The 23,071-nt window shown below is 41.9% G+C and overlaps 1 protein-coding gene across 2 annotated transcripts in view; it reads left to right on the forward strand.

The window, feature by feature from the left end:
* Positions 1-14,566: 14,566 nt before the first annotated feature.
* LOC147631715 (protein DETOXIFICATION 16-like) overlaps positions 14,567-23,071 on the forward strand; it is a 48,810-nt gene continuing 40,305 nt past the window's right edge. The window contains exons 1-2 of one of the 2 annotated variants that reach the window (XM_086808226.1): positions 14,567-14,983; positions 15,586-16,130. In XM_086808226.1, coding sequence (XP_086664352.1) covers positions 14,744-14,983; positions 15,586-16,130 — 785 coding nt within the window. In that variant the 5' untranslated portion in view covers positions 14,567-14,743. The other variant, XM_086808227.1, reaches the window with a different exon arrangement.

The following is a 23,071-nucleotide window of genomic DNA, read 5'->3' on the forward strand; positions in this document are numbered from 1 at the left end:
CTCTTGTTTGAACATCATACAATATGGTTAGATGTGCTTTCTACATCATGGATGATAGTATCTTTCTTTTTTCAAGTAGGATCATTTATCTTATAGCTTTTCTAGATTACCATGTTGCCTAAGGGGAAGAGAATTTCTTCTTTGAAATGCAAGAAATCCCTCTTCAACTTTTTTTCAGTAGAGGATGCTAGTTGTGTTGCTCATTGTTGAGATATCGAGCTCATCTAGTGAGGCGGTGGACACTGATGACGCCTGGGGGATAGGCCCCACATTTCTACCACTGGCATGGTTGGTGAGATCTTGGGTGGGTGATATGCAGTGGGATGACAGGCTGTATGACAGCCATTCTAGAGACTGGCATAGTTATAGTGCCAACTCATTTAGAGACTGGCATAGTTATAGCGCCAGCTCATTTAGTTGGGTTCACACTATAGAGAACCCTTATATGTATTTGGTTGAGTACCTTTCATATTGTATGTACTCTTATCTTTGTATATGGTGTGTTGAGTGAAGAAGAAGAAGATTTTTAGCCTCTCATCTTGTGTGTTCTCTATTAGGGTTTTGTGAGTGTGTGTGTGTGCTTGCAAGAGCTCAAGCTCTCTTCCCCCCTACATCTTTTCATGGTATCAGAGCCTCGTTCATGCTAAGGGCTGAGCTGTAAACAAGAGAACCACAGGAAGCGGTACGAGGGTAAGAGCTTCAACTACTCTTCCCTATTTGTGTTGGTGACTACACCTTTGTCGGGAGCTCTACGGGAGGCACCGGCAAACGATCTCTGATTGAGGAGCTTTCTTCAGGGGAGTAAAGCTATAGGGCAACTATATTGTCCTATCAGATGGAATTTTCTAGGCCGAAAACACGTTTCGGGCGCGTCTGGACCTCCGTTTTTCAGAAAGCAGGCGATTTCGAGCACTGCGGGTAAGTCATCGATTCTCTGCAGAACTTTGTTTTAAGAACTGCAGGAAGACAGATTGGCTGTGCAAACACTGTGGGTGCTGCAAAGAGGTCAACAGTTGCCATTAGGTGTATGTATGCATATTAAAGTCACTGGTTATGACATTTGAGAGTACTACAGTACCGCTGCAAAGAGGTTAACAGTTGCCATTGGGTGTATGTATGCATATTGAAGTCACTGGTTATGACATTTGAGAGTACTACAATACCGCTGCAGAAAATACAGCAGTTTGTGCAGGACAAACTAGAGTGCTATTTCTGGTAAATTTGTCTGTTTGGCAAGATGTCAAATAACCCAGATTGTGGCTGAGAAGCTTGATAAGAACAACTTCCATGCTTAGAGGTTCAGGTTGACGAATTTCCTGATGGGAAAGGGCTATTAGGACTACATAGAAGGTGAGCATGAAGAGGCACCAGAGATACCAGACATAAATTCGACTGCTACATATGTGAAAGAGTTTAAAGACTGGAACCAAGGAGCCAGGAAAGTTATGTATTGGCTCTCCATTAGTATACAGGACACCATGATTGGGCACATTCAGGATGCCAAGTCCCCCAAGGAGGCGTGGGACACCTTGGTAAAACTCTATGAAACAAATACCAACAGTATGAAGAATGAACTTCATACTGTGGAGAAAAAGAGCATGTCTGTGAATGACTATGCATTGAAGATAAAGGGTATTGTGGAATCTATTGGTGTGTCAGTATAGATGATGAATGATAAGGTGGAAGTCTGTTTACGTGGTCTCGGGCCACAAAAGAAGGCGTTCAAGACGTCTATTCAGACTCGGGAAAACATTCCCAACTTTACATATTTGGTGTCTATGCTGATTATAGAAGAGAAGAGCTTGGGTGAAGACCAACAGTCTTCACAAAACAAAAATAGTTCAGAGCAACAGGCCTTCTATATTGGTTACTTAGATTATGATTGGGTAGGGTGTATTGATACTAGGCGTTCCATGTCAGGCTATTGTTTTATGCTTGGTAAAGGACTTGTTTCTTGGAAATGTCAAAAGCAGCAAATTACTTCTTCTTCATCGACAGAAGCAGAGAACAAGTCATATCTTGATGCCACTTCCGAAGAAGCACTTTGGCTTCAGCAAATTCTGAATCACCTTGGATGTTCATCTACTCCGACACTCATCTACTCAGATTCACAATGTGCTATTGCTTTAGCCAAAAATCCAGTTATTCGAGGACGATCCAAACACATTGATGTTCATTTTCATTTTGTTCGTGATTGGATTTCTGAAGGTCGCATTCAACTTGAGTATTGTCCTACCAAAGATAATGTCGCTGATTTGTTTACTAAGCCTCTTCCTCGACCTACCTTGGATTATCTTCTTCAGCTCGTTGGCATTGGTCCTCCCATCTGGACGTGAAAAGGATGTGTTGGATAGGTGTCATCTCCAGATGGTGTCACGCTAGTGGCACACTCTTTAGCCTCTAGGCATTTTTAGGATTTATTATTGACACATGTACACACCAACACATTACAATCGCACATGAGATATTAATAAAAGTCACTTCCATATATGAGACATTGAATATAGAGTCCATGGAAAATATTAATGTCTTTTTGGCAACCAATGACATGGCCATCTCCATGACTCGTGTTCCATGTGGGGAACCAACACTAGTTAAAGTTACATGATCTTGTTGATTAGGGTTGGGCTATGGAGGTCCCGCCAATTCGTTCTGTTGTGCACTCCGTAGAGGATGGTTATCTGTCCCCCTAAAATGAGTGGCACACTTCTCTTTTAGGTGAAGTGTCTCACTCAAAAGTCAGTGAAGTGTGAAAACCTAGAGTCTATAGCTAACACATCATTTCCATTCACTCTCATATATGTTGGAGGTCGGATGCTTGGCGAGTTCAAAAAAAAACACCCCAATAATCAACATTATTACTTGGTGGAGGTCAGATGCTTGGTGGGTGCTAAACAAACACCCCCAATAATCAACATTATTACCTTCATGAATGCTCATAACATGTTGTTTTAAAACATGCATGCTAACTCCCAAAAAAAAAAACATCGCTTGTAAAGTCTTACTTGATACATATAACATCATGAAAAATGTTCAATTTTTAGTTTTGAATAATAATTTCAAAATTATCCCTTTTTTAGGGTACTTTTAAGGATTTTTTAAAATAAAACCATTTTAATTACCCATTCAGTTTGTAATAGCATTTGCTACATTTGCCCTCCATCTCACCAAACTCCTAACAATTAAAGTAATATTTCCATTCTTTTAGCCTTGCTTTGGTTTCATCATCTACTTTACATATTCTATCAAATTTAAATTTTTTAAATTTGATAGATGTACCCTTAATAATTATTTTTTAAATAAATTTGAAAATAATTATTAAGGCTACATCTATTGGATTTCCTTTTTCCTTGCTTCTCCTCCTTCCACCAAGATTGCTTGGTGGAGGTATTTTTGGCAAAATAATTTTCCAACAAGTCAAAGTAAGGAGATGTCTTGGTCTTGGCCTTTATAAAATATACACGTCATTGAACTTTATGAATTTAAAAATCAAAATAAGCTACAAATTATTATTCATTTGCAATGGCATTGTGTCACTTTTATCATTCATTGACATAATTGTTACACTTGCATGATTTTTGCAAGCACTCTTTTCCACCTCATTGACGATACTTTCTTTTTTAAAAACAAAAAATGGGGGATACCATGGGCCCTAAATATAATGATCAAGGGATTTACTATAATAATGATCATTTTAGAAATGATGAAATATGATACAAATCTTATCTTTTGGGTTCTTTAGAATTCACCAATGAGGTGGCCTTCTTCTTGCACAAAGCTCTTTAGGGTTCTTGAACCATGAATAGCATGCCATGCCATCTTGGTAGCTCGTTGCTCGTGTGGAGCGCATGTTGATCCCGTGGTGGTGTGATCTGTTGTGGTTTCTCTTGGCACTTGCAATGATTCCTGCAATGATTCCTGCATGGGTCTCTTTTTATCTCCCTAGCTTATCCTAGAGACAGAGAGAGACGATTAGTTTGGCACGTGCGGGCTGCTATGCATGCTTTGACGGCTACCTGCTGCGTGCTTTGTGCATAGCCGAGAGAGAGAGAGTGAGAGAGAGAGAGAAAAGCCTCCTCTTGTTCACGGTGAGCTCCGGTGTGGGCGCGTCTCAAGTTTGCGATAGCCTCTTTGACCACTCGTGACCGAGCTTGCGCTTCTGGTCGATGGAGAGCCGGTCAACCTCTGGACGTCCGAGGCCGGGGTCTGGCGCCTAGCGTTGCATGGGTCTGGTGCGCCCACCCAACGCTTGTAGTGCCCAGCGCTTCTGCGGGTGTGTGAACATAAGAAAGACACTTCTGTCGCCTCTTACTTCTGTATGCGCCAGCTGTTGTCCAATGCAATAGTGTAGAGAAGAGAAGCGCTTCTTGCTTCCAATACCCAGAGAAAACAAAACAACCCCCATCTTGGTAGCTCGTTGCTCGTGTGGAGCGCATGTTGATGATCATGCTCTGATGTGTCCATGCTCAACTCTTTGGCATACGAGATGATGCTGACGTGGTAGTTAACTGCCACGCCATATTACCAAGCATCGGCACTATGACGTGGCAGTTAACTGTGTCCATGCTCAACTCTTTGGCGTACGAGACGATGCTGAGGTGGCTGTTAACTGCCATGCCATATTACCAAGCATCGGCAATATGATGTGGCAATTAATGGCGTACGAGATGATGCTGATGTGCCAGTTAACTGCCACATCACCTCTGCCACTTGGCATACATAATTGCCACATCACCTGCCAAACATGTGCAACAAACACACACACCTCAGCTCTCTCTCTCTCTCTCTCTTTCTATCAATCTCTCTCTCACATACACCCCTCACCTCTCTCTCTCTCTCTCTTTCTCTCAAACATGTCCTGGAGTTGGAGCTGATGAGGTGATTGTTGCCTAGGCCTCTTCCTACTTGAGCTTTATAGACACATGGACACCTTCTTGAGAGATCTTTGGCCCCAGTCACCCCCCCTCCCTCTCCAGCCAACCATCACGAGTTTCTTCCAGACCTAGGCAGACCTAGGAGGTAATATAGTGAATCTTGTGGACCCTCCAAGAGCTGCTCCGGACCTACCTCACTCAAGTGGAGTTACCTCGGACCAAGCCTCCGCACTCTAGCGTGCCCAATGCCCCCGGCTCCCCAGTCGTCGGCCACGATCACCTCATCAGCTCCAGGTCCACTTAATATATCGTTCTTTTCCTTCTTTCTTTCTCACACACAAACAATGTGATGAGAGAGAGAGAGAGAGAGAGAGAGAGAGAGAGAGAGAGAGAGAGAGAGAGAGGGGGGGGGGGGGAGGAGATACACGTATATATAAATGCTACAAGGTAATGTATTGGTGAAATGCATTATGTTGGTGAAATGCATTGTGTAATTGTTCATGAAATTAGTGCAAGATTGTTTTCCGATGCCATACTTTTATTCTGCTTTTGATTGAAAAGAATAATGAACATACTCTTAACACACACACACACACACACACACACACAGTGGAGGGGAGAGAGATGCCTAGAGAGAGTGACAGATAGGGATCCTAGTAAAAGCATAAAGAAAGAGAGGTAGTCACACACATGCAGCTGAAAAAAATCCCCCCATTATTTTAAAATTGTTCGCTAAAAATTGCTCACCAAAAAAAATCCCCCATGCTTAATAAGCAGCCTACTTCTCACATAGCCATGCTTAGAGCTAAATCTTGAGCTAATCTCACAGAACTCCACTGAAATTGAGTAAATAAGAGCTTAAATTAAATCTAAGACTAAATAATTGCAATGGAATTCACAAATCATTGAGGGCAAAGCAAAGCATGAAGGATGAGAAGTTAGTTCATAGTTTCATATAATGCAATGTGTGTTCATCAAAGAAATAGACTTACATATGAAATGAAGGATAAGAAGTTAGTTCATAGTTTCATATAATGCAATGCATGTCCATCGGAGAAATAGACTTATATACTGTGTATAAGAAATTAGTTTAAAAATAAAATACCCATAATAAGATAAATTATCAGGGACTCGCAACTCATGGAAACATGGGCATAAGTCTAAGATGGAGTTTAATGAAGTCTTACTTGATATAATATCCCAATTATGGGGGCAAATTCAAGTTCCATAAGAAATGACGCTCTAAATTTTCTAGATTTAATCTGGAATTTGCAACAAGTGGACACCAAGGAGATGAAATAAGGGCAAGATAATAGATGGGGGAAAAAACAATGCTTGGAAACAAAAAAATGGGCAAGGTCCATAAATTCCCTACTACAGCACTAGGGTATGCCTGATAAAGTGTTGTAGGCGTATTTTAAATCTTGTAGAGCTTAGAGTAGAGAATTAGATTAAGGTATAAGCGAGTTGTAGGCACTTTGGACAAGTATGAATTTATCTTTTCCACATGTATATAAGTCAATTTCTCTTTCTAATAGCCCACACATTGATGTCTTTACTACTTCCTTTTGATTTAGTTGGATCACCTGAGGCACCCACTTTTTTTTTGAACTACTACATCATTGATTTCTTTACTACTTCCTTTTTATTTAGTTGGAATCACCCGAAGCACCCACATTTTTTTTGAACTACAAGATCATTGATTAATATTGTACTTTTTGATCTACCTACTTGATTGGGTTATTTAATACCAACATTTGGCCCCAATATATTGAATTGAGGGTGGTCCTTGGCAAGCTTTCCTCATAGGCATCACCTAACATTAGAAAGGTTTTGACTCTATCATTAGACCATTTGAGTGAGTATATGCCAAGTGAGTGCGAATATCACACGAGGAACATAGTAAGTCTTTGAGCGAGTATGAGCTAAGTGAGTGTGAATATCACAACGAGGGACATAGCAAGCCTCTGAGTGAGTATGAGGTAAGTGAGTGTGAATATCACACGAGGGACATAGCAAGACTCACAACCTTCTTATCCTTGAAAGTCCAAGTCTTGATAAGTTCTCTTTTACAAGGAAATTCTCAATTTTGGAGAGATGAGACTTATCCGACTGAATCTAAGAGTCTACAAACTTGAAACAGACAAGGAGAAGGATGAGCCATGCCACATTGAGTGCTCTTCTTTCATAGCCAAAACAAATGGATAGCCAAAAGCTCCCATGAATAAGCTTAGACACTACTTCAAAAACCATGAAATGAATGCCTTGTTACTTGTTATATAAAATGAATGCCTTATTACTTGTTACTTATTGGTTATAAAGGCATGACGATCTACCTACTCATACTACTCCTACTTCTACTACCCCAATGCTAGGTTATGGATTGGTGATAACACCATGATCTTATACCTACTCTTACTACTAATTCACACTTGGATGGTGACCTGTTCTTCCTCCTCCTCCTAATGACTCGTTCCTCCCTTTGCTCTAGTAGTTGTCATCTAGAAGAGCTAGTGCCAAGTTATGGATTGGTGATAACACCACGATGCTAGTGCTAGAGGTTACAACTTGGTGATAACACATGATGCTACCCACTCCTACTACTACTAATTCACACCATCTTCTCTTCCCATAATGATGCATGTGTTTTCACCCTAGGAGAATTATGGGACAGCTGCTCACTTTAATATGTTCAAGGGGTGGATTAACTCAAAGTTTACAGTCTAGTGTGAGCATCATGTGTCATTGTCTCGTGCAAGCGCTACATGGCATTGGCTCATGTGAGTGTCATTAGAACCTCACAAACTAGTAAATCACCCCCAATAAGTTATGTAGCAGTAGTTCTTGTATCGTATTGGGATTGGAGTAATTCTATCATTGGCATTAGCTTTAAGCTCAACGTCTAACTCTATTTCAATACTTTATTTTAACCATCTTTATCATATCAATTTTTCTAAATGCATATTACAATGCTACTTCACCCCATTAATTAGATAATGCTCGTGTACCCAAGGCCTCACTTTTAAGAAACTCTTTAGAAAACCTCCAAATCAATTCCTATATTCAAAGGAGGGTACTAAAAAATAGGTTTGTATACATGGTTTTTAGGAAAGTGCATATTGTTTCTTGTATACGTTTTTTTCATATGAATATTTCACATACTACTTACCATATATAATGGTTGGGTTGTTAAACATGGTATGCAAAGCTAGGTTTGTTTTGGATAATTTTGAGTTCTTCTTATCTCTCACGTTTTTGCATGAAGCTAGCTTTTCAAAGAGCTAGGTTGCCTTGCATGGAGGCCCGACAGCTCAAAGGGGGAATGTAATTAAGGTATTATGAATCCCTCATGTAACTAATACACATGCATGCATGAGTTACATGCAAATGCATATTGTTAGTCACTAAACCAGTAATTGTATGTAAGTAAACCACCAGTAATTAAGGTATTATGAATCCCTCATGCAACTAATGCACATGCATGCATGAGTTACATGCAAATGCATATTGTTAGTCACTAAACTAGTAATTGTATGTAACTTGTCCCCATGATGATAGATGCCTGGTGTATCACTGCCAATTGTTGATGCATCTAATTGATGTGCTCATCTCTATGGATGTCTTCATTACTACTTCAGGAGCTTTCTTTGGTCCTTTTTATGGTGTATGAAGCTGCATCAAAATCTCCAAGAGCCACTCCCTTGTGTGCGGACCACTTTTGATTTCCCACTCTTTATTTTCCAATCCTACCAAGTTTCTACCCCAATCATGTATCGCCATTGTTGTTTTGAGCCATGGTCTTCCCACCAACATTGCACCAAAAAAACAGAGGAAAATTGAGACTTAAGAAAAACTACAAACATGATTGTTAGCAACTCAAGATATATTTGGTTATTGCAAGAAGATAACGGGTGGAATGGGTGCCTATTGTGGGTTTGTAAACATGCCCCTTAAATAAGCTCCATTAGCACTAGACAATGGTTTTTGAAATTGTACCTAAGGATGTTGTGTCCTATGCTGGTGTCCTTCTTGCCCCATACATGCACTTTTGAATTTTGTGGTTTTACACTCTATCACAGATTCTTCTTGATCTAGAGCGAGGACACTCATTGGTGGTATGGTTTCCACTGCTTATTAAAACACCACAATGAATCATGCTTGGTAGCTTTGGTGTATTAAAAGCACTTTCCTATAAAAGCAATATTAAATACCACAATGAATCATGCTGAGGCTATAGCTGTGGTGTATTAAAAGCACTTTTCTTTAAAAGCAATATTAAATACCACAATGAATCATGATGGTGTATTAAAAGTATTTTCCTTTAACTGCTCCTACAAAAATGTCCCTATGTCTTTAAGTGCCTTTTCCACTACATCTTCTTTTGTATCCTCCTTGTGTAAAGTTTTAGACGAGCCTTTGGTGTCTTTATCATCATAGTCAAGCCTATCCTTAACTGTCGTGGCTCTTTGGAAATACTCATCAAGAGAGGCTAAGACTTCGACCTCCTCCATTCTTTGTACTTCCCTCCTAATTCTTTGATTTAGGCCAACTATGAATTGCTTCCTTGGTATTAGCTTTAATCTCAACGTTAATCTCAACAATCAACCTTATTTTAATACCTTGCTTTAATAGAGTTTATTACATCATTAAAAAAAAAGCATGTGCGAGCATGTGATATGAAACATTTTTTTAAGTGAGAACCCAAGTCGTGTGCTCCTTGTGGTGTATTAAAAGCACTTTTCTTTAAAAGCAATATTAAATACCACAATGAATCATGATGGTGTATTAAAAGTATTTTCCTTTAACTGCTCCTACAAAAATGTCCCTATGTCTTTAAGTGCCTTTTCCACTACATCTTCTTTTGTATCCTCCTTGTGTAAAGTTTTAGATGAGCCTTTGGTGTCTCTATCATCATAGTCAAGCCTATCCTTAACTGTCGTGGCTCTTTGGAAATACTCATCAAGAGAGGCTAAGACTTCGACCTCCTCCATTCTTTGTACTTCCCTCCTGATTCTTTGATTTAGGCCAACTATGAATTGCTTCCTTGGTATTAGCTTTAATCTCAACGTTAATCTCAACAATCAACCCTATTTTAATACCTTGCTTTAATAGAGTTTATTACATCATTAAAAAAAAAGCATGTGCGAGCATGCGATATCAAACATTTTTTTAAGTGAGAACCCAAGTCGTGTGCTCCCTATGTGCTCATCATTCCTTTTGGTAAAGCTTTGAATCTTGCATAGATCAATCTCATAGCTAGTGGTGTGCTCCCTGTGTGCTCATCATTCCTTTTCTCTTCCTTTTGCTAAAGCTTTGAATCTTGCATAAATCAATCTCATAGCTAGTCGTGTGCTCCTTGTGTGCTCATCATTCCTTTTTGTAAAGCTTTGAATCTTGCATAATGTTGAAAATACAAGTGAATAGGGTGTGTGTGGGAACAAGCTCTTGGATAGAGGTTGTAAAAGAGAAGATGTAATTGTGAAAGAACCTGTGAAAAGGTGAGAAGAATCTACTGGGAGAGAATAATGGGTAGCATGAGAGAATTTAGGAGTGTGGAGATATTCTGGGAGATATTCAGGGAAAAGAGAAGAGGTGGAGAGTATCAGGCAAGAGGTGGAGATATTCTGGGAGTGAATCATGGAGAAATCAATGGGATTTGATGCTTGATGTAAACTCTATAAATTGAGGCATAGCCCTAATGAGAATTTGCTAGTTTTTGAGTATCCATGCCTACATTAATCTATTTGCTAATTATTCACTAATTACGTCTTAATCATTTGCTAATCACTTTGTTAATGATGTTGATTCTAGTGTTTGATCCACCATAGCTCATCATTATGCTCAAATTTCAACATGGTATCAGAGCCATGCCTAGAATCAATTAGGTTTATGAGCCTATTAGTTAATTAATTAGGATTAGTAGATAATTAGCAAAAAATCAAATTTTTAGTGAGTTTTCACTTCTCCCCTTCACCCCCAGCCAGTGGAGGATCTGTAGCACCTTGCACACATAGAATTAGGGCATAAGCTTCTAGAGTATGGTAGCTAACATCCTTGGCTTCATGCTCAGCAAGAAGGCACAGCAAACCGCGTAGAAACGAAGGAGAAATCGACGATGAAGTTAGCGCATTTTTTTTTGAGTAAAATGCAGATTTCTCCTTTCTCAAATCAATTTGCTTCAATTCCTCCTAGCCCAAGGGGTAATCAAGCATGCTCTACAAGCTGGTGAAGACAGAATTCAATTTCATAAAGTCTACATTGAGATTAAAGCTCTTCATCAAATCTGCAGGTGACTTTGGTAAAACAGAGATTAAGCTTTCATTATTTGGTCAAATCTTATGTTTCTTGGCTTAATCCTCTACTAGACTCATTGCTATTGATGCCTTTGAAAGCATTTGAGTTCATTTGAAGTGGAAGGCACCAGATCTGGGCTCCCCGCATACTCTGTTTTCTGCACACAAACCAGAGCATTAATTTGCTAATCAGTGATTAATCAGTGCTAATCACTGTATTTTGGTACAATTGAGGGTTCAAATTAAGCATTAGGTATCTGATACAGATCCCTAAAGCTTCAGATTACAAATCGGAGTTGGTTTGATACTCCAACCATCCCGTACAAATTGGTTACTCGTAATTTAATGTAATTTTTGGTGATTTTATGCTGATAAAATTGTTGTAATCATCTATAAAACACCAGATTGAGTTGTAAAAGGGTAGACACTGCCCTTGAATCTTGAAATTGGATCAAGAGGTAAGACCCCCTTCACATCACCATGAGTTCAGCACAGGAAATAGCCAAATTTAATGGGGAACAGTTTTATACATGGCAGACAAAAACCATGTATTTGCTGATGAGGAAAAATCTGTGGGGATTAGTTGAAGGGAGAGATGAATGCCCAGAGAGAGGAGAAAATGAGTGGAAGAGTAGGAATGAAAAAGCATTGGGACTTATTGCACTTAGTTTAAATGATGAAATCATTCATCATATCAAAGGGATACAGTGGGCAAAAGATGCATGGGATGAACTCAATAAGTTATTTGGTACACAAGCAAAAAATTCAAAGATAAATTTGTTAATGCAATTCTACAAATTGGACATGAAGGAAAGTGAACCTTTAATCACACACTTGAACAAATATAAAAGCATTAAGCAACAGCTGGCAGCTATTGGCAAAAAGGTAGAAGATGATGAAGCATTAGCTGTACTTCTGAAGAGTGTGGACAAAGGAGATTATGAAAACATTGTAGCAACACTAAAGAATGTACTTGAATTGAAGATACATGAGATAGAAGCAGCTCTACTGGAGCAAGAGAGCAGAGGCAAAGAGAAGAAAGGGCTCGACTCAACAGCAGGAGAGGAAAAAGCATTCTTCACCCGAGGAGGATTCTCTCGAGGACGAGGACGAGGAAGAGGCAGAGTAGGAGGGAGAACCTTCACTTGCCACAAATGTGGAAAGCCAGGACACATGGCGAGAGACTGCTACAGCAAACCCAGTGAAGAAGGAATGATATCGGCAAACTTCATGGAGGCTCCAAGGGAAGTGGAGTCAGATCATCTTTTCTGAGAGAGAGAGAGAGAGAGAGAGAGAGAGAGAGAGAGAGAGAGAGAGAGAGAGAGAGACCCCACAACCCAATGTAACCTGCCCCAATAAAGTAAAACCACCTCTGAGCCACCGATGATGTAGGCCAAGTGGTAGATGTATGTGTGAGCACTTTAGTCAAGGTCGTGGGCACTTACAGTACCCTTGGACACATAGAGAGAGAGAGAGAGTGTCAAGGACTATGGAGTTTAGGGACTTGAGGCACTGGTCGCGGGCTATCAAGTAAGAGGGAAACTTGATACAGGGTCCAGGTGTGCTAGGATTATTCACTTGAGGGGAGGTGTTGAAAATACAAGTGAATAGGGTGTGTGTGGGAACAAGCTCTTGGATAGAGGCTGTAAAAGAGAAGATGTAATTGTGAAAGAACCTGTGAAAAGGTGAGAAGAATCTATTGGGAGAGAATAATGGGTAGCATGAGAGAATTTAGGAGTGTGGAGATAAACTGGGAGATATTCAAGGAAAAGAGAAGAGGTGGAGAGAATCAGGCAAGAGGTGGAGATATTCTGGGAGTGAATCATGGAGAAATCAATGGGATTTGATGCTTGATGTAAACTCTATAAATTGAGGCATAGCCCTAATGAGAATTTGCTGGTTTTTGAGTATCCATGCCTACATTAATCTATTTGCTAATTATTCACTAATTACGTCTTAATCATTTACTAATCACTTTGTTAATGATGTTGATTCTAGTGTTTGATCCACCATAGCTCATCATTATGCTCAAATTTCAACACATAAATCAATCTCATAGCTAGTCCTTGTATCCTTGGCATCACCATCATCCACTTTCCTTTTTGATCTTTGATTATTTGACTCCCATTGACTCGATCAAAGTGTTAAGTGGGCTAACACCGATCCATTCTCAACACCCCCTTCGTAACCCAAACTTATGCATTGTGTAGCCACTTGTGCCACTTCACTTCCCTTATCGCCATTGTCCTTAAATGCATGGTTTCTTGCCTCCACAAGAAGACTTGAAATTTAATAGTCAACTGACTTTCCCATAGTAGCTTCCATCTTTTTTTCCAACAACTAGAGCTCTAGCTTACCCTCCAGATCCTATTACAACACTCCACATTGTTTTCCCCTTTTCTTAGCTCAATGTACAGGTTTCTAGTTTTTCCCTTTGCCAGTTTAGCTCCATTGAACTAGGCCCAATCCTCAATCCAGCAAGATTCATCAAATGTAGTGGAAAACCACCCAAGTTGGATATGAAGCACCTGAGCCATTATGTACCTCTCCATAGTAGACAATTGGAATTCCAATGTCGGCTGATCCAACTCCTTCCACCCCAGAGAGCTGTCCAATCCCAACAATCATGCAGCCTCTTTACCCTTTATTATTCAGCTTCCTTGCCGAGTAAGTATCAAGAAGACATATGGGGGGGTTAAATTTATGAGACCACCAGAGCCCCAAGCTGAGCATAGAGTTGCCAGAAGCTCTGTATCCCCCATCCCAAGCCATAAGACTCAAGCCTTCCTTCCACCTATTAGTCAGCATCCTGCATACAAAAGAGCCTGTCATCTTCAAAGGGGCATAGGAAAACAATTTGTCCTTCCAACCCAACCCCTGCCAATTACCTTTAGCTTGAACCATTGATATCTCCACCAACTCTCCACCATCACTACCATGTTTCTTCTTGATGAAGACACTTGGGAAGAAGCAAAGCACCCCTTGCTAGCTAGGGTTTGGGTTGGTAAATGCAAAATTCCAATACCCCCTTCCCCCTTGAGAACAGACAACTTGTCCCCAACAAGCCAGGCTGGAACTCTTCTGGTAGATCTGCCATTTCTCTAGTGTTTAGTTGCAACCCCCAATTTCTCTAGTGTGTTTAGTTGCACTCGGGTGGAACACTTTACATGTAGAACGAGACATATTTAGGTAAGCTTTAGTTGAATATTGACCAATATGCAACTTGTGAAAGGAGTGGCTGTGCTTTGAGGTTAAAAATAATCAACTCCAAGCCTAGGCTGTGCTTCGTGACCAAATCCTTTAGTTGTAGATGGTTGTGCGTTTTTAAGTAAGTGGGCCGGGCTCGTAAAGTTTGCTCGGCCGAGGCCTGCCGTCCATGCAGATATGGATGTGGATTGGTCTGCGGCCCATCACCGCTGAAAATCAATGCATGAGCGCGAAAGGAGTGACTACTGTGACTTCGCAGTACCTCCCATGGCACCGTGCGAAGTTGGCAACAAGCTACGTACTTCCTTAGGCTACCTGGCTTGTGTTTCGACGGATTCATGTCCATACTAATAATTGGGCGGCATCAACATGGCGGAGAATGGCGGCGGCGAGCGGCCAATAGAATGCGACGCGGCGGCGGCGGTCCATGGTTGGCGTAGGGAGCTGAAGCAGCTGGTGCGTGTGGCAGGGCCCATGATATTCGTCAACCTCTCCGTCTCCGCCATCCAGCTCATCTCCATCATGTTTGTGGGCCACCTCGGCGAGCTGGCGCTGTCCAGGTCCACAATTGCAACCTCCTTCTCCAACGTCGTCGGCATCAGCGTTGTGGTAAGCCATCTAGGGTTTCCATTGTTCTGGTGAAGGATAGTGTGACTACTTATAGGGTTTACTTTATTGTCTGTTATATGTATCTCCTTGGGTCTCCTGCAAGTGCCTGTTCAGGGTCTGTTTGGGGTTTCCTGGTATAATCCAGGGTCTCAGTGGGTCTTCTGGTATAGGTTTAGGGCATCTTGTAATATAGGCTCATTGTTTCTTGTGACTGATATGTTATTTGCATAGCTCACGGTTCTCCAGTGCTCGGATTTACTTTGGTACAGGTTAAGGGTTTGTTTTATAGGTTAAGGGTCTACTGGCATAGGTTTATTTATAGTCTACTGCATAGATTTAGGGTTTTTGGTAAAAGTTAGTGGTACAGGTTTAGGTCACACATCTATGGTACAGTTTTGGGGTTCCTTTCAAGGTTGTCTAGTGACTAAGTTAGTAGCACAGGTGAAGGTTGTTTTACGTCTACGCCTTATGCTTGGATATGTAGACTCATGTCTGAATAGGTCAGTCCCCATCAAGTCTTTATGCTAGGCACTAGGGGTTTCGATTGGCTAAAGCATCTCATTCGGAGAAAACCTAACAAGGTTGTGCATTCCTGTGTGCAGGTAGGTATGTCCACTGCCTTGGATACACTCTGTGGCCAAGCTTACGGAGCAAAGAAGTATCGGCTGGTAGGGCTCTACCTGCAACGGAGCCTCATTGTGCTGAATCTATCTGCCATCCCTTTTGTCTTCATCTTTGCCTATGTGGGCAACATATTGCAATGGTTAAGGCAAGACCCCGAAATAGCCATTGGAGCAGGGGACTACACACGTTGTCTCATTCCAGCCCTCTTTGGCCTTGCCACCTCACAGTCTTACATTAGATTCTTGCTTGCCCAAAGCCTTGTTGTTCCAACTTTTTTTTGTACATTTGCTACTCTCGCCTGCCACATACCTCTCTGTTGGGTGTTGGTTTACAGAACTAGCCTTGGATTTCTAGGAGCTGCAGTTGCCACTAGTATCTCTAATTGGATCAATGCTCTTTTACTGACATCCTATGTCAGATTCTCAAAGGCCTGTGAAAAAACTCGAACTTCTTGGACATGGGAAGCTTTCCATGACCTTAAATACTTCTTTCAACTTGCCATACCATCGGCTGGAATGATTTGGTATTCTTCAATCACGAACTTGATTCTATCCTAATATGAGATATTGTTGGTCATTCCTACTTGCACCGAGAGAGAGAGAGAGAGAGAGAGAGAGAGAGAGAGAGAGAGATGCCAACAATGACCTATACTACCACTTTTAGAAGTCTAGGCCTTGAAATATACCTTTTTGAAATATGAGACCAAAAGTTTTACAATGTGTCCATGAAGTGACAAAATCATGGGAAAAACATGATTAAAAAAACTGAGAGAGAGAGAGAGAGAGAGAGAGAGAGAGAGAGAGAGCAAACAAGAAATGCCAATTATGACCTATACTACCACTTCTAGAAGTGTAAGCCTTGAGATATACCTTTTTGAAACATGAGAGTGTAAGATGTGGAAGCTTACAGATAGGATCATACGTTAGATATCCAATATTCAGCACCTTTGTTCTTGGCGATTGCACAGTGTAGCGGAAGTAAGAGTGCAAGAGAGAGGGGGAGAGAGAGAGAGAGAGAAGAATCACAATAAAGACACGATACATGCGATTGGGTCCCAAATACCGGTGCATTTGTTGTTGGCATTATCATCTCCAGATTGGGCATATATGTGCATATTTCATGCTGTATCTAGCCAGATTTATGAGGCCATGTATTCATCTTATTTTAGATATTTTTTTTGCTATTTTTGTCTATTTTTTAGACATTATTCTAGTATTTTTTGCATAGTTGGCTAGCCCACTATTTTTATGCTGGCCGACCAGCTCTTGTCCAACCTATAAATAGGTGGCTTGGGTTAGCATCATTAGCACTTCATTATTCAACCATTGTTGTTGGTTGTATGCACCTACGGGCAGCCCTCGTGCTCTACTTCAGCAGATAACAAGTTTTCTACTTTAGTTCTTTTGTACGTGTGTTTCTTTGCAAGATCTATTTGTTGTTTTTCTGATTTACAGCCATTCTTTCATGGTATCTGAGCCCAGTGTTGTAAAGGGACCTGCATTTTCTACATCTATTTCTGTAGGCAAAGATCCACCACATCTGCATCTACAAAGGAGCTGCGTTTTCTGCTGTGGAGCTGCGTTTTCCAATTGTGGACTTGCGTTTTCCACAGATGTGCTGTGTTTTTCCACAAAGGTGCTGCGTTTTCCACAAAGGTGTTTCGTTTTTCCACACAGGTGCTGCGTTTTCCACACAGGTGCTGCGTTTTCAACCTGAGATCTGCGTTTTCAGATCTTATCCCCATATTTTGGTGCTACAACAGGGTTTTAACGCAGGGGAGTCATTTCTTACCTCTCCTTTTGGTTTCCCACCCTCCCATCCCTTCTTCTCCTTCCTTTCTCTTGGCTGCACTCAGCTTTCGAGGAGGAGTTTGCTGATTTTCTGATCAGTTTTGTTGAAGAGGAGGATTTTGTTGCGTTATCGGAGATATGGCTTGAAGCTTCTGGCCATAGTCATTCTTCTCACTCGGGGATTCTCTTTTCTTCTCCCCGATCCCAAGCCCCAAATTCACTGGGATCTTCTTCCCAGCTTCCTGTTTCTCTACCTTATTCTCAGATTCTTGCTTCTTTTCCTTCGATATTCCCCACCACCACCACTTCTCTTGTTTCTCCCCTCCCTCAATCCCTCATCCCAACCCCTTCCCATGTGCCATCCTATTCACCCCCTCAAGTGATTCCGTAAAGCTGACTGCAACCAACTACCATACTTGGTCGTTTTATACGCAATTGCTTCTTGAAGGAGCAAGTGTGTGGCCCTCTGTCACCACTCCTTACTTGGTGGATCCCGCATTTCGTGGAGTTCTGGATGCACGGGCCCGTCTCATCATCATCCATTGTATGACACCATCTATCCAGGCACAATTCATATCTTCCCGGAGTGATGCCAGCCAGATGTGGAATGAGATTCAGAGAAGGTTCGGGAGAGTATCTTCCGTGAAGATTGCTAAGTTGTAGGCGGATCTTGAGAAGATTACCATCAGTGACTCAGATAATATCATTGATAAGATTGGGGAATTCACAAGGATCAAGAGGCAGCTTGAGGAGTATGGAAGCTTGATCAACAACCCGATCCATAAACTGCTTGGTAAGCTGCCATCATCCTTTGACTCTTTCAAAGATCACATCTACTGCCGTGAGCCTCTACCCTCTTTTGAGGAATTTGTGACTTACTTACATGACAAATGTTTATTGAGAGGCAAAGGGAAGACAGATTCTGCTTTTGTTGCCCAAAGTAAGGGCAAGTTCAAAGGAGGTAGCAACAACAAAAGCGAGAAGGGCAAAAGCAAGGGTTCTAAGGAATCCAAAGGCTCCAAAGAAGAGGAGTGTGTCTATTGTGGCAGGCCTGGCCATTCGGAGGCTCGGTGTTTTACAAAGCGTAATGATTCCAAAGCCGCCAAAGCCAAGTACAAAGCCAAGGACACCTCCAAAAATGCTGACAAAGATTCCAAGGACAAAGGCAAGGATAAGGTTCCAGAGGAGGGCAATGCTAAAGTGGCATACATGGTAGTTTCAGATTCTCCCGTTTCTTCACAAGATTCCTTCCTTGTGGTCACAGAGATCACTTCTGATGCAGAGGTGAGTGCCACACATGAAGAAATTGAGTGGATTGGTGATAGCGGTGCTTCGGCACATATGACCAAATATTCTCACATTATGGAGGATTACAAGCCACTTTCTTCTTCTGTTCGCATTGGAGATGAATCTTCCTTACCTGTCCATGGAGTTGGTAACATTTCTTTTGGTTCCTCTGCTACGTTACATGATGTTTTACATGTGCCACGTATTTCGAAGAATTTGTTTTCAATGAACATGGCTGCTCTGAAGGGACTTGGCATTTATTTCGATGATGAGGTGATTGAGGTGATTGATCGAAGGACTCTTACGGTTGTGGCTAATGGTGTTCATGATGAAGGCCTCTACAAGATCACCAACTTCTCTTCTCAGATTTCTTCCTCGGAATCTCATCTTCATCTGCTTTTCTCTTCCTCCCACGCCTTAGTTTCTATTGTAGATACTTCTTTGTGGCATTCACGTTTTGGTCATGTGCCTATTGCCGCTCTGCAAAAGCTTCATTCCAAGCAACTTGTTAGTGGACTTCCAGAGTTGAGAGCTCTCCCACACATTTGTTCCTTTTGCATGATGGGGAAACATCACCGGGAGTCCTTTCCAGAAGAGGCTACACATACAGCTACTCAGAGACTTGAGTTGATCCATGCAGACTTGGCTGGACCTATGGAGGTTGAGTCCCTTGGTGGGGCCCGTTATTATATGCTCTTGGTGGATGACTTCACACGGAAGGTATGGGTGTGTTTCTTGGCACGCAAATCTAATGCATTTGCCAATTTCAGGTCTTGGCTTCCAATGGTTGAGAACCAATCTCAAAGCAAAGTTTCATTCTTACGAACTGACAATGGTGGTGAGTTTGAACCCGTTGATGAGTTTTTTTACTTCTAAAGGCATTCAGCGGCAGACGACTGTTCCTTATACTCCTCTCCAAAATGGAGTAGTGGAGCGGAAGAACCGAACAATGAAGGAGATGGCTTGATCCCTCTTGCATCATGCGAGTTTTCCTCCCTCTTTCTGGGGTGAAGCTGTGGTTACCTCAGTTTATCTCATCAATCGCTCTCTCACAAAGGCGGTCGATGGGAAGACACCAGAGGAGACGTTTTTTGGACATAAGCCCTCCGTCTCACACTTACGAGTTTTCGGTTGTGTTGCGTTTGTACATGTGCCAGGTCAAAAGAGGACTACACTTTCCTCGAAGTCAAAGAGGATGATCTTTACGGGATATAGTTCGAAGTCGAAAGGATACCGCTTTTGGGATCCTGCGTTGGAGGACATCATCATATCTCGTGATGCTTGCTTTGATGAGACCCTCTTTGGATTTGATTCCTCTTCACCCATGCAGTTTTTTGAGGATATTGATCCATTTCCGCCCGATATCGGTGAATTTTATTTGCTCCCATCAGGCACTTCATCACCCCCTGTGCCTCCGGTGACTTCGGCAGCTATTCAGCCCGCTGTTGCTATTGTTTCAGCCCCTGTTTCTGCTGATTCCAGCCCCATACAAAGTGCTGGACCGTCTTCCGGAACTTCTCAGCTAGTCTGGACAGCCTCTACATCATCTCCCACACGCTCGGACGTCCCTTCTTCATCCCCGGCTGCCCCGGGTGCGTCCATTACAGCTGCGGATACTTCCTCTTCCACATTTGTGAGGAAGGCTGGTCCACCCCGTTGGGTCTAGCAATTACTTCGAGATTTTGGCCTTTCTGACAGTCAGTTGCATGACCAAGTCTCTACTTCTTCATCTGGTCTGAGGAGATCTTCTCGGGTTCCCACTCCCACAGTGAATTATGCTCTTATGAGTACTTTGCAGACAATGGTTGACCCCGAATCTCCAGAGGAGGCCCTTGCCCAACCACAGTGGCGACAGGCGATGGAAGCCGAGTTTTCCTCTATTGAGAGGAATCATACATGGGATTTAGTACCACGGCCTTTACATCGACAAGTCATCGGTGTCAAATGGATCTTCAAAGTCAAGTTTCATGCAGATGGTACTTTGGATAAGTACAAGGCCCGTCTTGTTGCTCGTGGATATGCTCAAAAGGCCGGCGAGGACTTTGATGAGACATTTGCTGCTACTGCCAGGTTTACTTCCATTCGTATTGTTTTGGCTCTGGTTGCTCGTTTCAGATGGTGTGTGTTCCAGATGGATGTTAAATCTGCCTTTCTGAACGGTGATTTAGAGGAGGAAGTTTATGTGGAGTAGCCTCCTGGTTTTGTGATTCAAGGACATGAGGACCATATTTACTTGTTGAAGAAAGCTCTTTATGGTCTCAAACAAGCGCCTCGTGCTTGGTATCAAAAGATTGATGCTTTCTTGTTATCTCTTAGTTTTGAGAGGTCATATGCAGATCCAAACCTCTATGTGCTTCTTTCTGATGGGGATATATGCATCATTGTGCTTTATGTTGATGACCTCATTCTTGTAGGCTCACAGATTGAGTTGGTCACTCAGGTTCAGTCTCAACTTTCCCTCACGTTTGAGATGACGGACCTTGGCTTACTTCATTATTTTCTTGGTCTGGAGGTTTGGCAGAGAAATGATTGCATCTTCATTTCCTAGGAGAAGTATGTGAAGAAGTTAATTGCAACTTATGGTTTGACAGATTGCTCTCCTCTCTCTTGTCCTATGGATCCCAATGCGAAATTGTCTGAGGAGGATGATACACCTTTGGTGGATTCCACAGAATACCGGCAGTTAGTTGGCTCCTTGCTTTATCTTGTCAACACTCGACCGGATCTCTGTTATGCTATGAGCGTACTCAGCCAGTTCTCTTCAGCAGTTCTCTTCAGCAGCTCGGAGATCTCATTGGCAGGCAGCTTGGAGAGTGCTTCGGTATCTTCGTGGCACATCAGATTATGGCATCACTTATTCTGGTGGTTCTTCTTTGGTGGGCTTTACGGATGCTGATTGGGCTGGTTGCATTGATACTCGGAGATCTACTACGGGATATTGTTTCATGCTTGGTACAGGATTGGTCTCTTGGAAATTTCAGAAGCAGAGGACAGTTGCTGCTTCTTCTACCGAGGCTGAGTACAAATCCTATCTTCTCTCCGCAGCTGAGGCATTATGGATACATCAAATTTTGGAGCATTTATGTTGTGCGGATGATTCCCTTGTTATCATCTTCTCGGATTCTCAGAGTGCCATTGCTTTAGCTCAGAATCTTGTGATACGTGGCCGCTCCAAACACATTGAGGTTCACTATCATTTTGTTCGGGAGTGGATTGAGCTTGGTCTTCTTCGACTTGAGTATTGTTCCACTCATGACAATCTTGCTGACCTCTTTACCAAACCGCCCCTCGAGCTTCTTTGGAGATCTTTCTTCAGCGTGTTAGAGTTGGTCCGCCCATCTGGCGCTGAAGAGGAGGTGTTGGCATTATCATCTCCAGATTGGGCATATATGTGCATATTTCATGCTGTATCTGGCCAGATTTATGAGGCCATGCATTCATCTTACTTTAGATATTTTTTTTGCTATTTTTGTCTATTTTTTAGACATTATTCTAGTATTTTTTGCATAGTCGGCCAGCCCACTGTTTTTATGCTGGCCGACCAGCTCTTGTCCCAACCTATAAATAGGTGGCTTGGGTTAGCATCATTAGCACTTCATTATTCAGCCATTGCTGTTGGTTGTATGCACGTACGGGCAGCCCTCGTGCTCTACTTCAGCAGATAACAAGTTTTCTACTTCAGTTCTTTTGCACGTGTGTTTCTTTGCAAGATCTATTTGCTGTTTTTTTGATTTACAACCATTGTTTCATTTGCTTTATATAATGATGAGAAAAAGACTGAATTCTGGAGATCTTCCCTTGGATGTAAACCTTTAGCGTGAAGATGACCTAGTTCTTGACCTTCAAGTTCACCGTTGCGGTAGGCTCCCTTTGGCTGCCCTGGCCCTTGGACTTTGGAGTTCTTCAACACTTTGTGAATTATGAGATGATTAAAGACTTTGCCAAGCCTTGGCTTTTATAGGCAAGTAGGGTTGTTCGTCGGTTTGCTTAGAGGGGTCGGCCTGCTTTAATATGCTCCACAACTTGTTTATCATGCTCATTAAATAGGTGCCTTACTTCCATTATGTGGGCCTCCTTTGATCCTGCTGTCTAGGCTGCCTAGCTATGCTCGATTGCCCTCCGTGTAAAAAACAAAAGGAATTGTGTAGATAAAAGGATCTTGTCACACAAAGTCTCACACCACGTTCTATATCCTGAGTTTCATGAGCCTTTAGCAATCCACTTTATCACCTCAAACTTTAAGAGAAGTAGAGAGAGCGATAGAGATCTGTACACAGTATTGGGTCCCAATCATCCACTGAATGGTACCCTCTTATTGCTAGGAGTATTTGCTTTATTTCTTTGAAGAGAATGACTACAAGACTAACTTTGAGACTATCGATGGCCC

Source organism: Cibotium barometz, chromosome 14 (genome assembly GCF_041138505.1).
Source record: "Cibotium barometz isolate CiBa-2024 chromosome 14, ASM4113850v1, whole genome shotgun sequence".
Taxonomy (NCBI): Eukaryota; Viridiplantae; Streptophyta; class Polypodiopsida; order Cyatheales; family Cibotiaceae; genus Cibotium; species Cibotium barometz.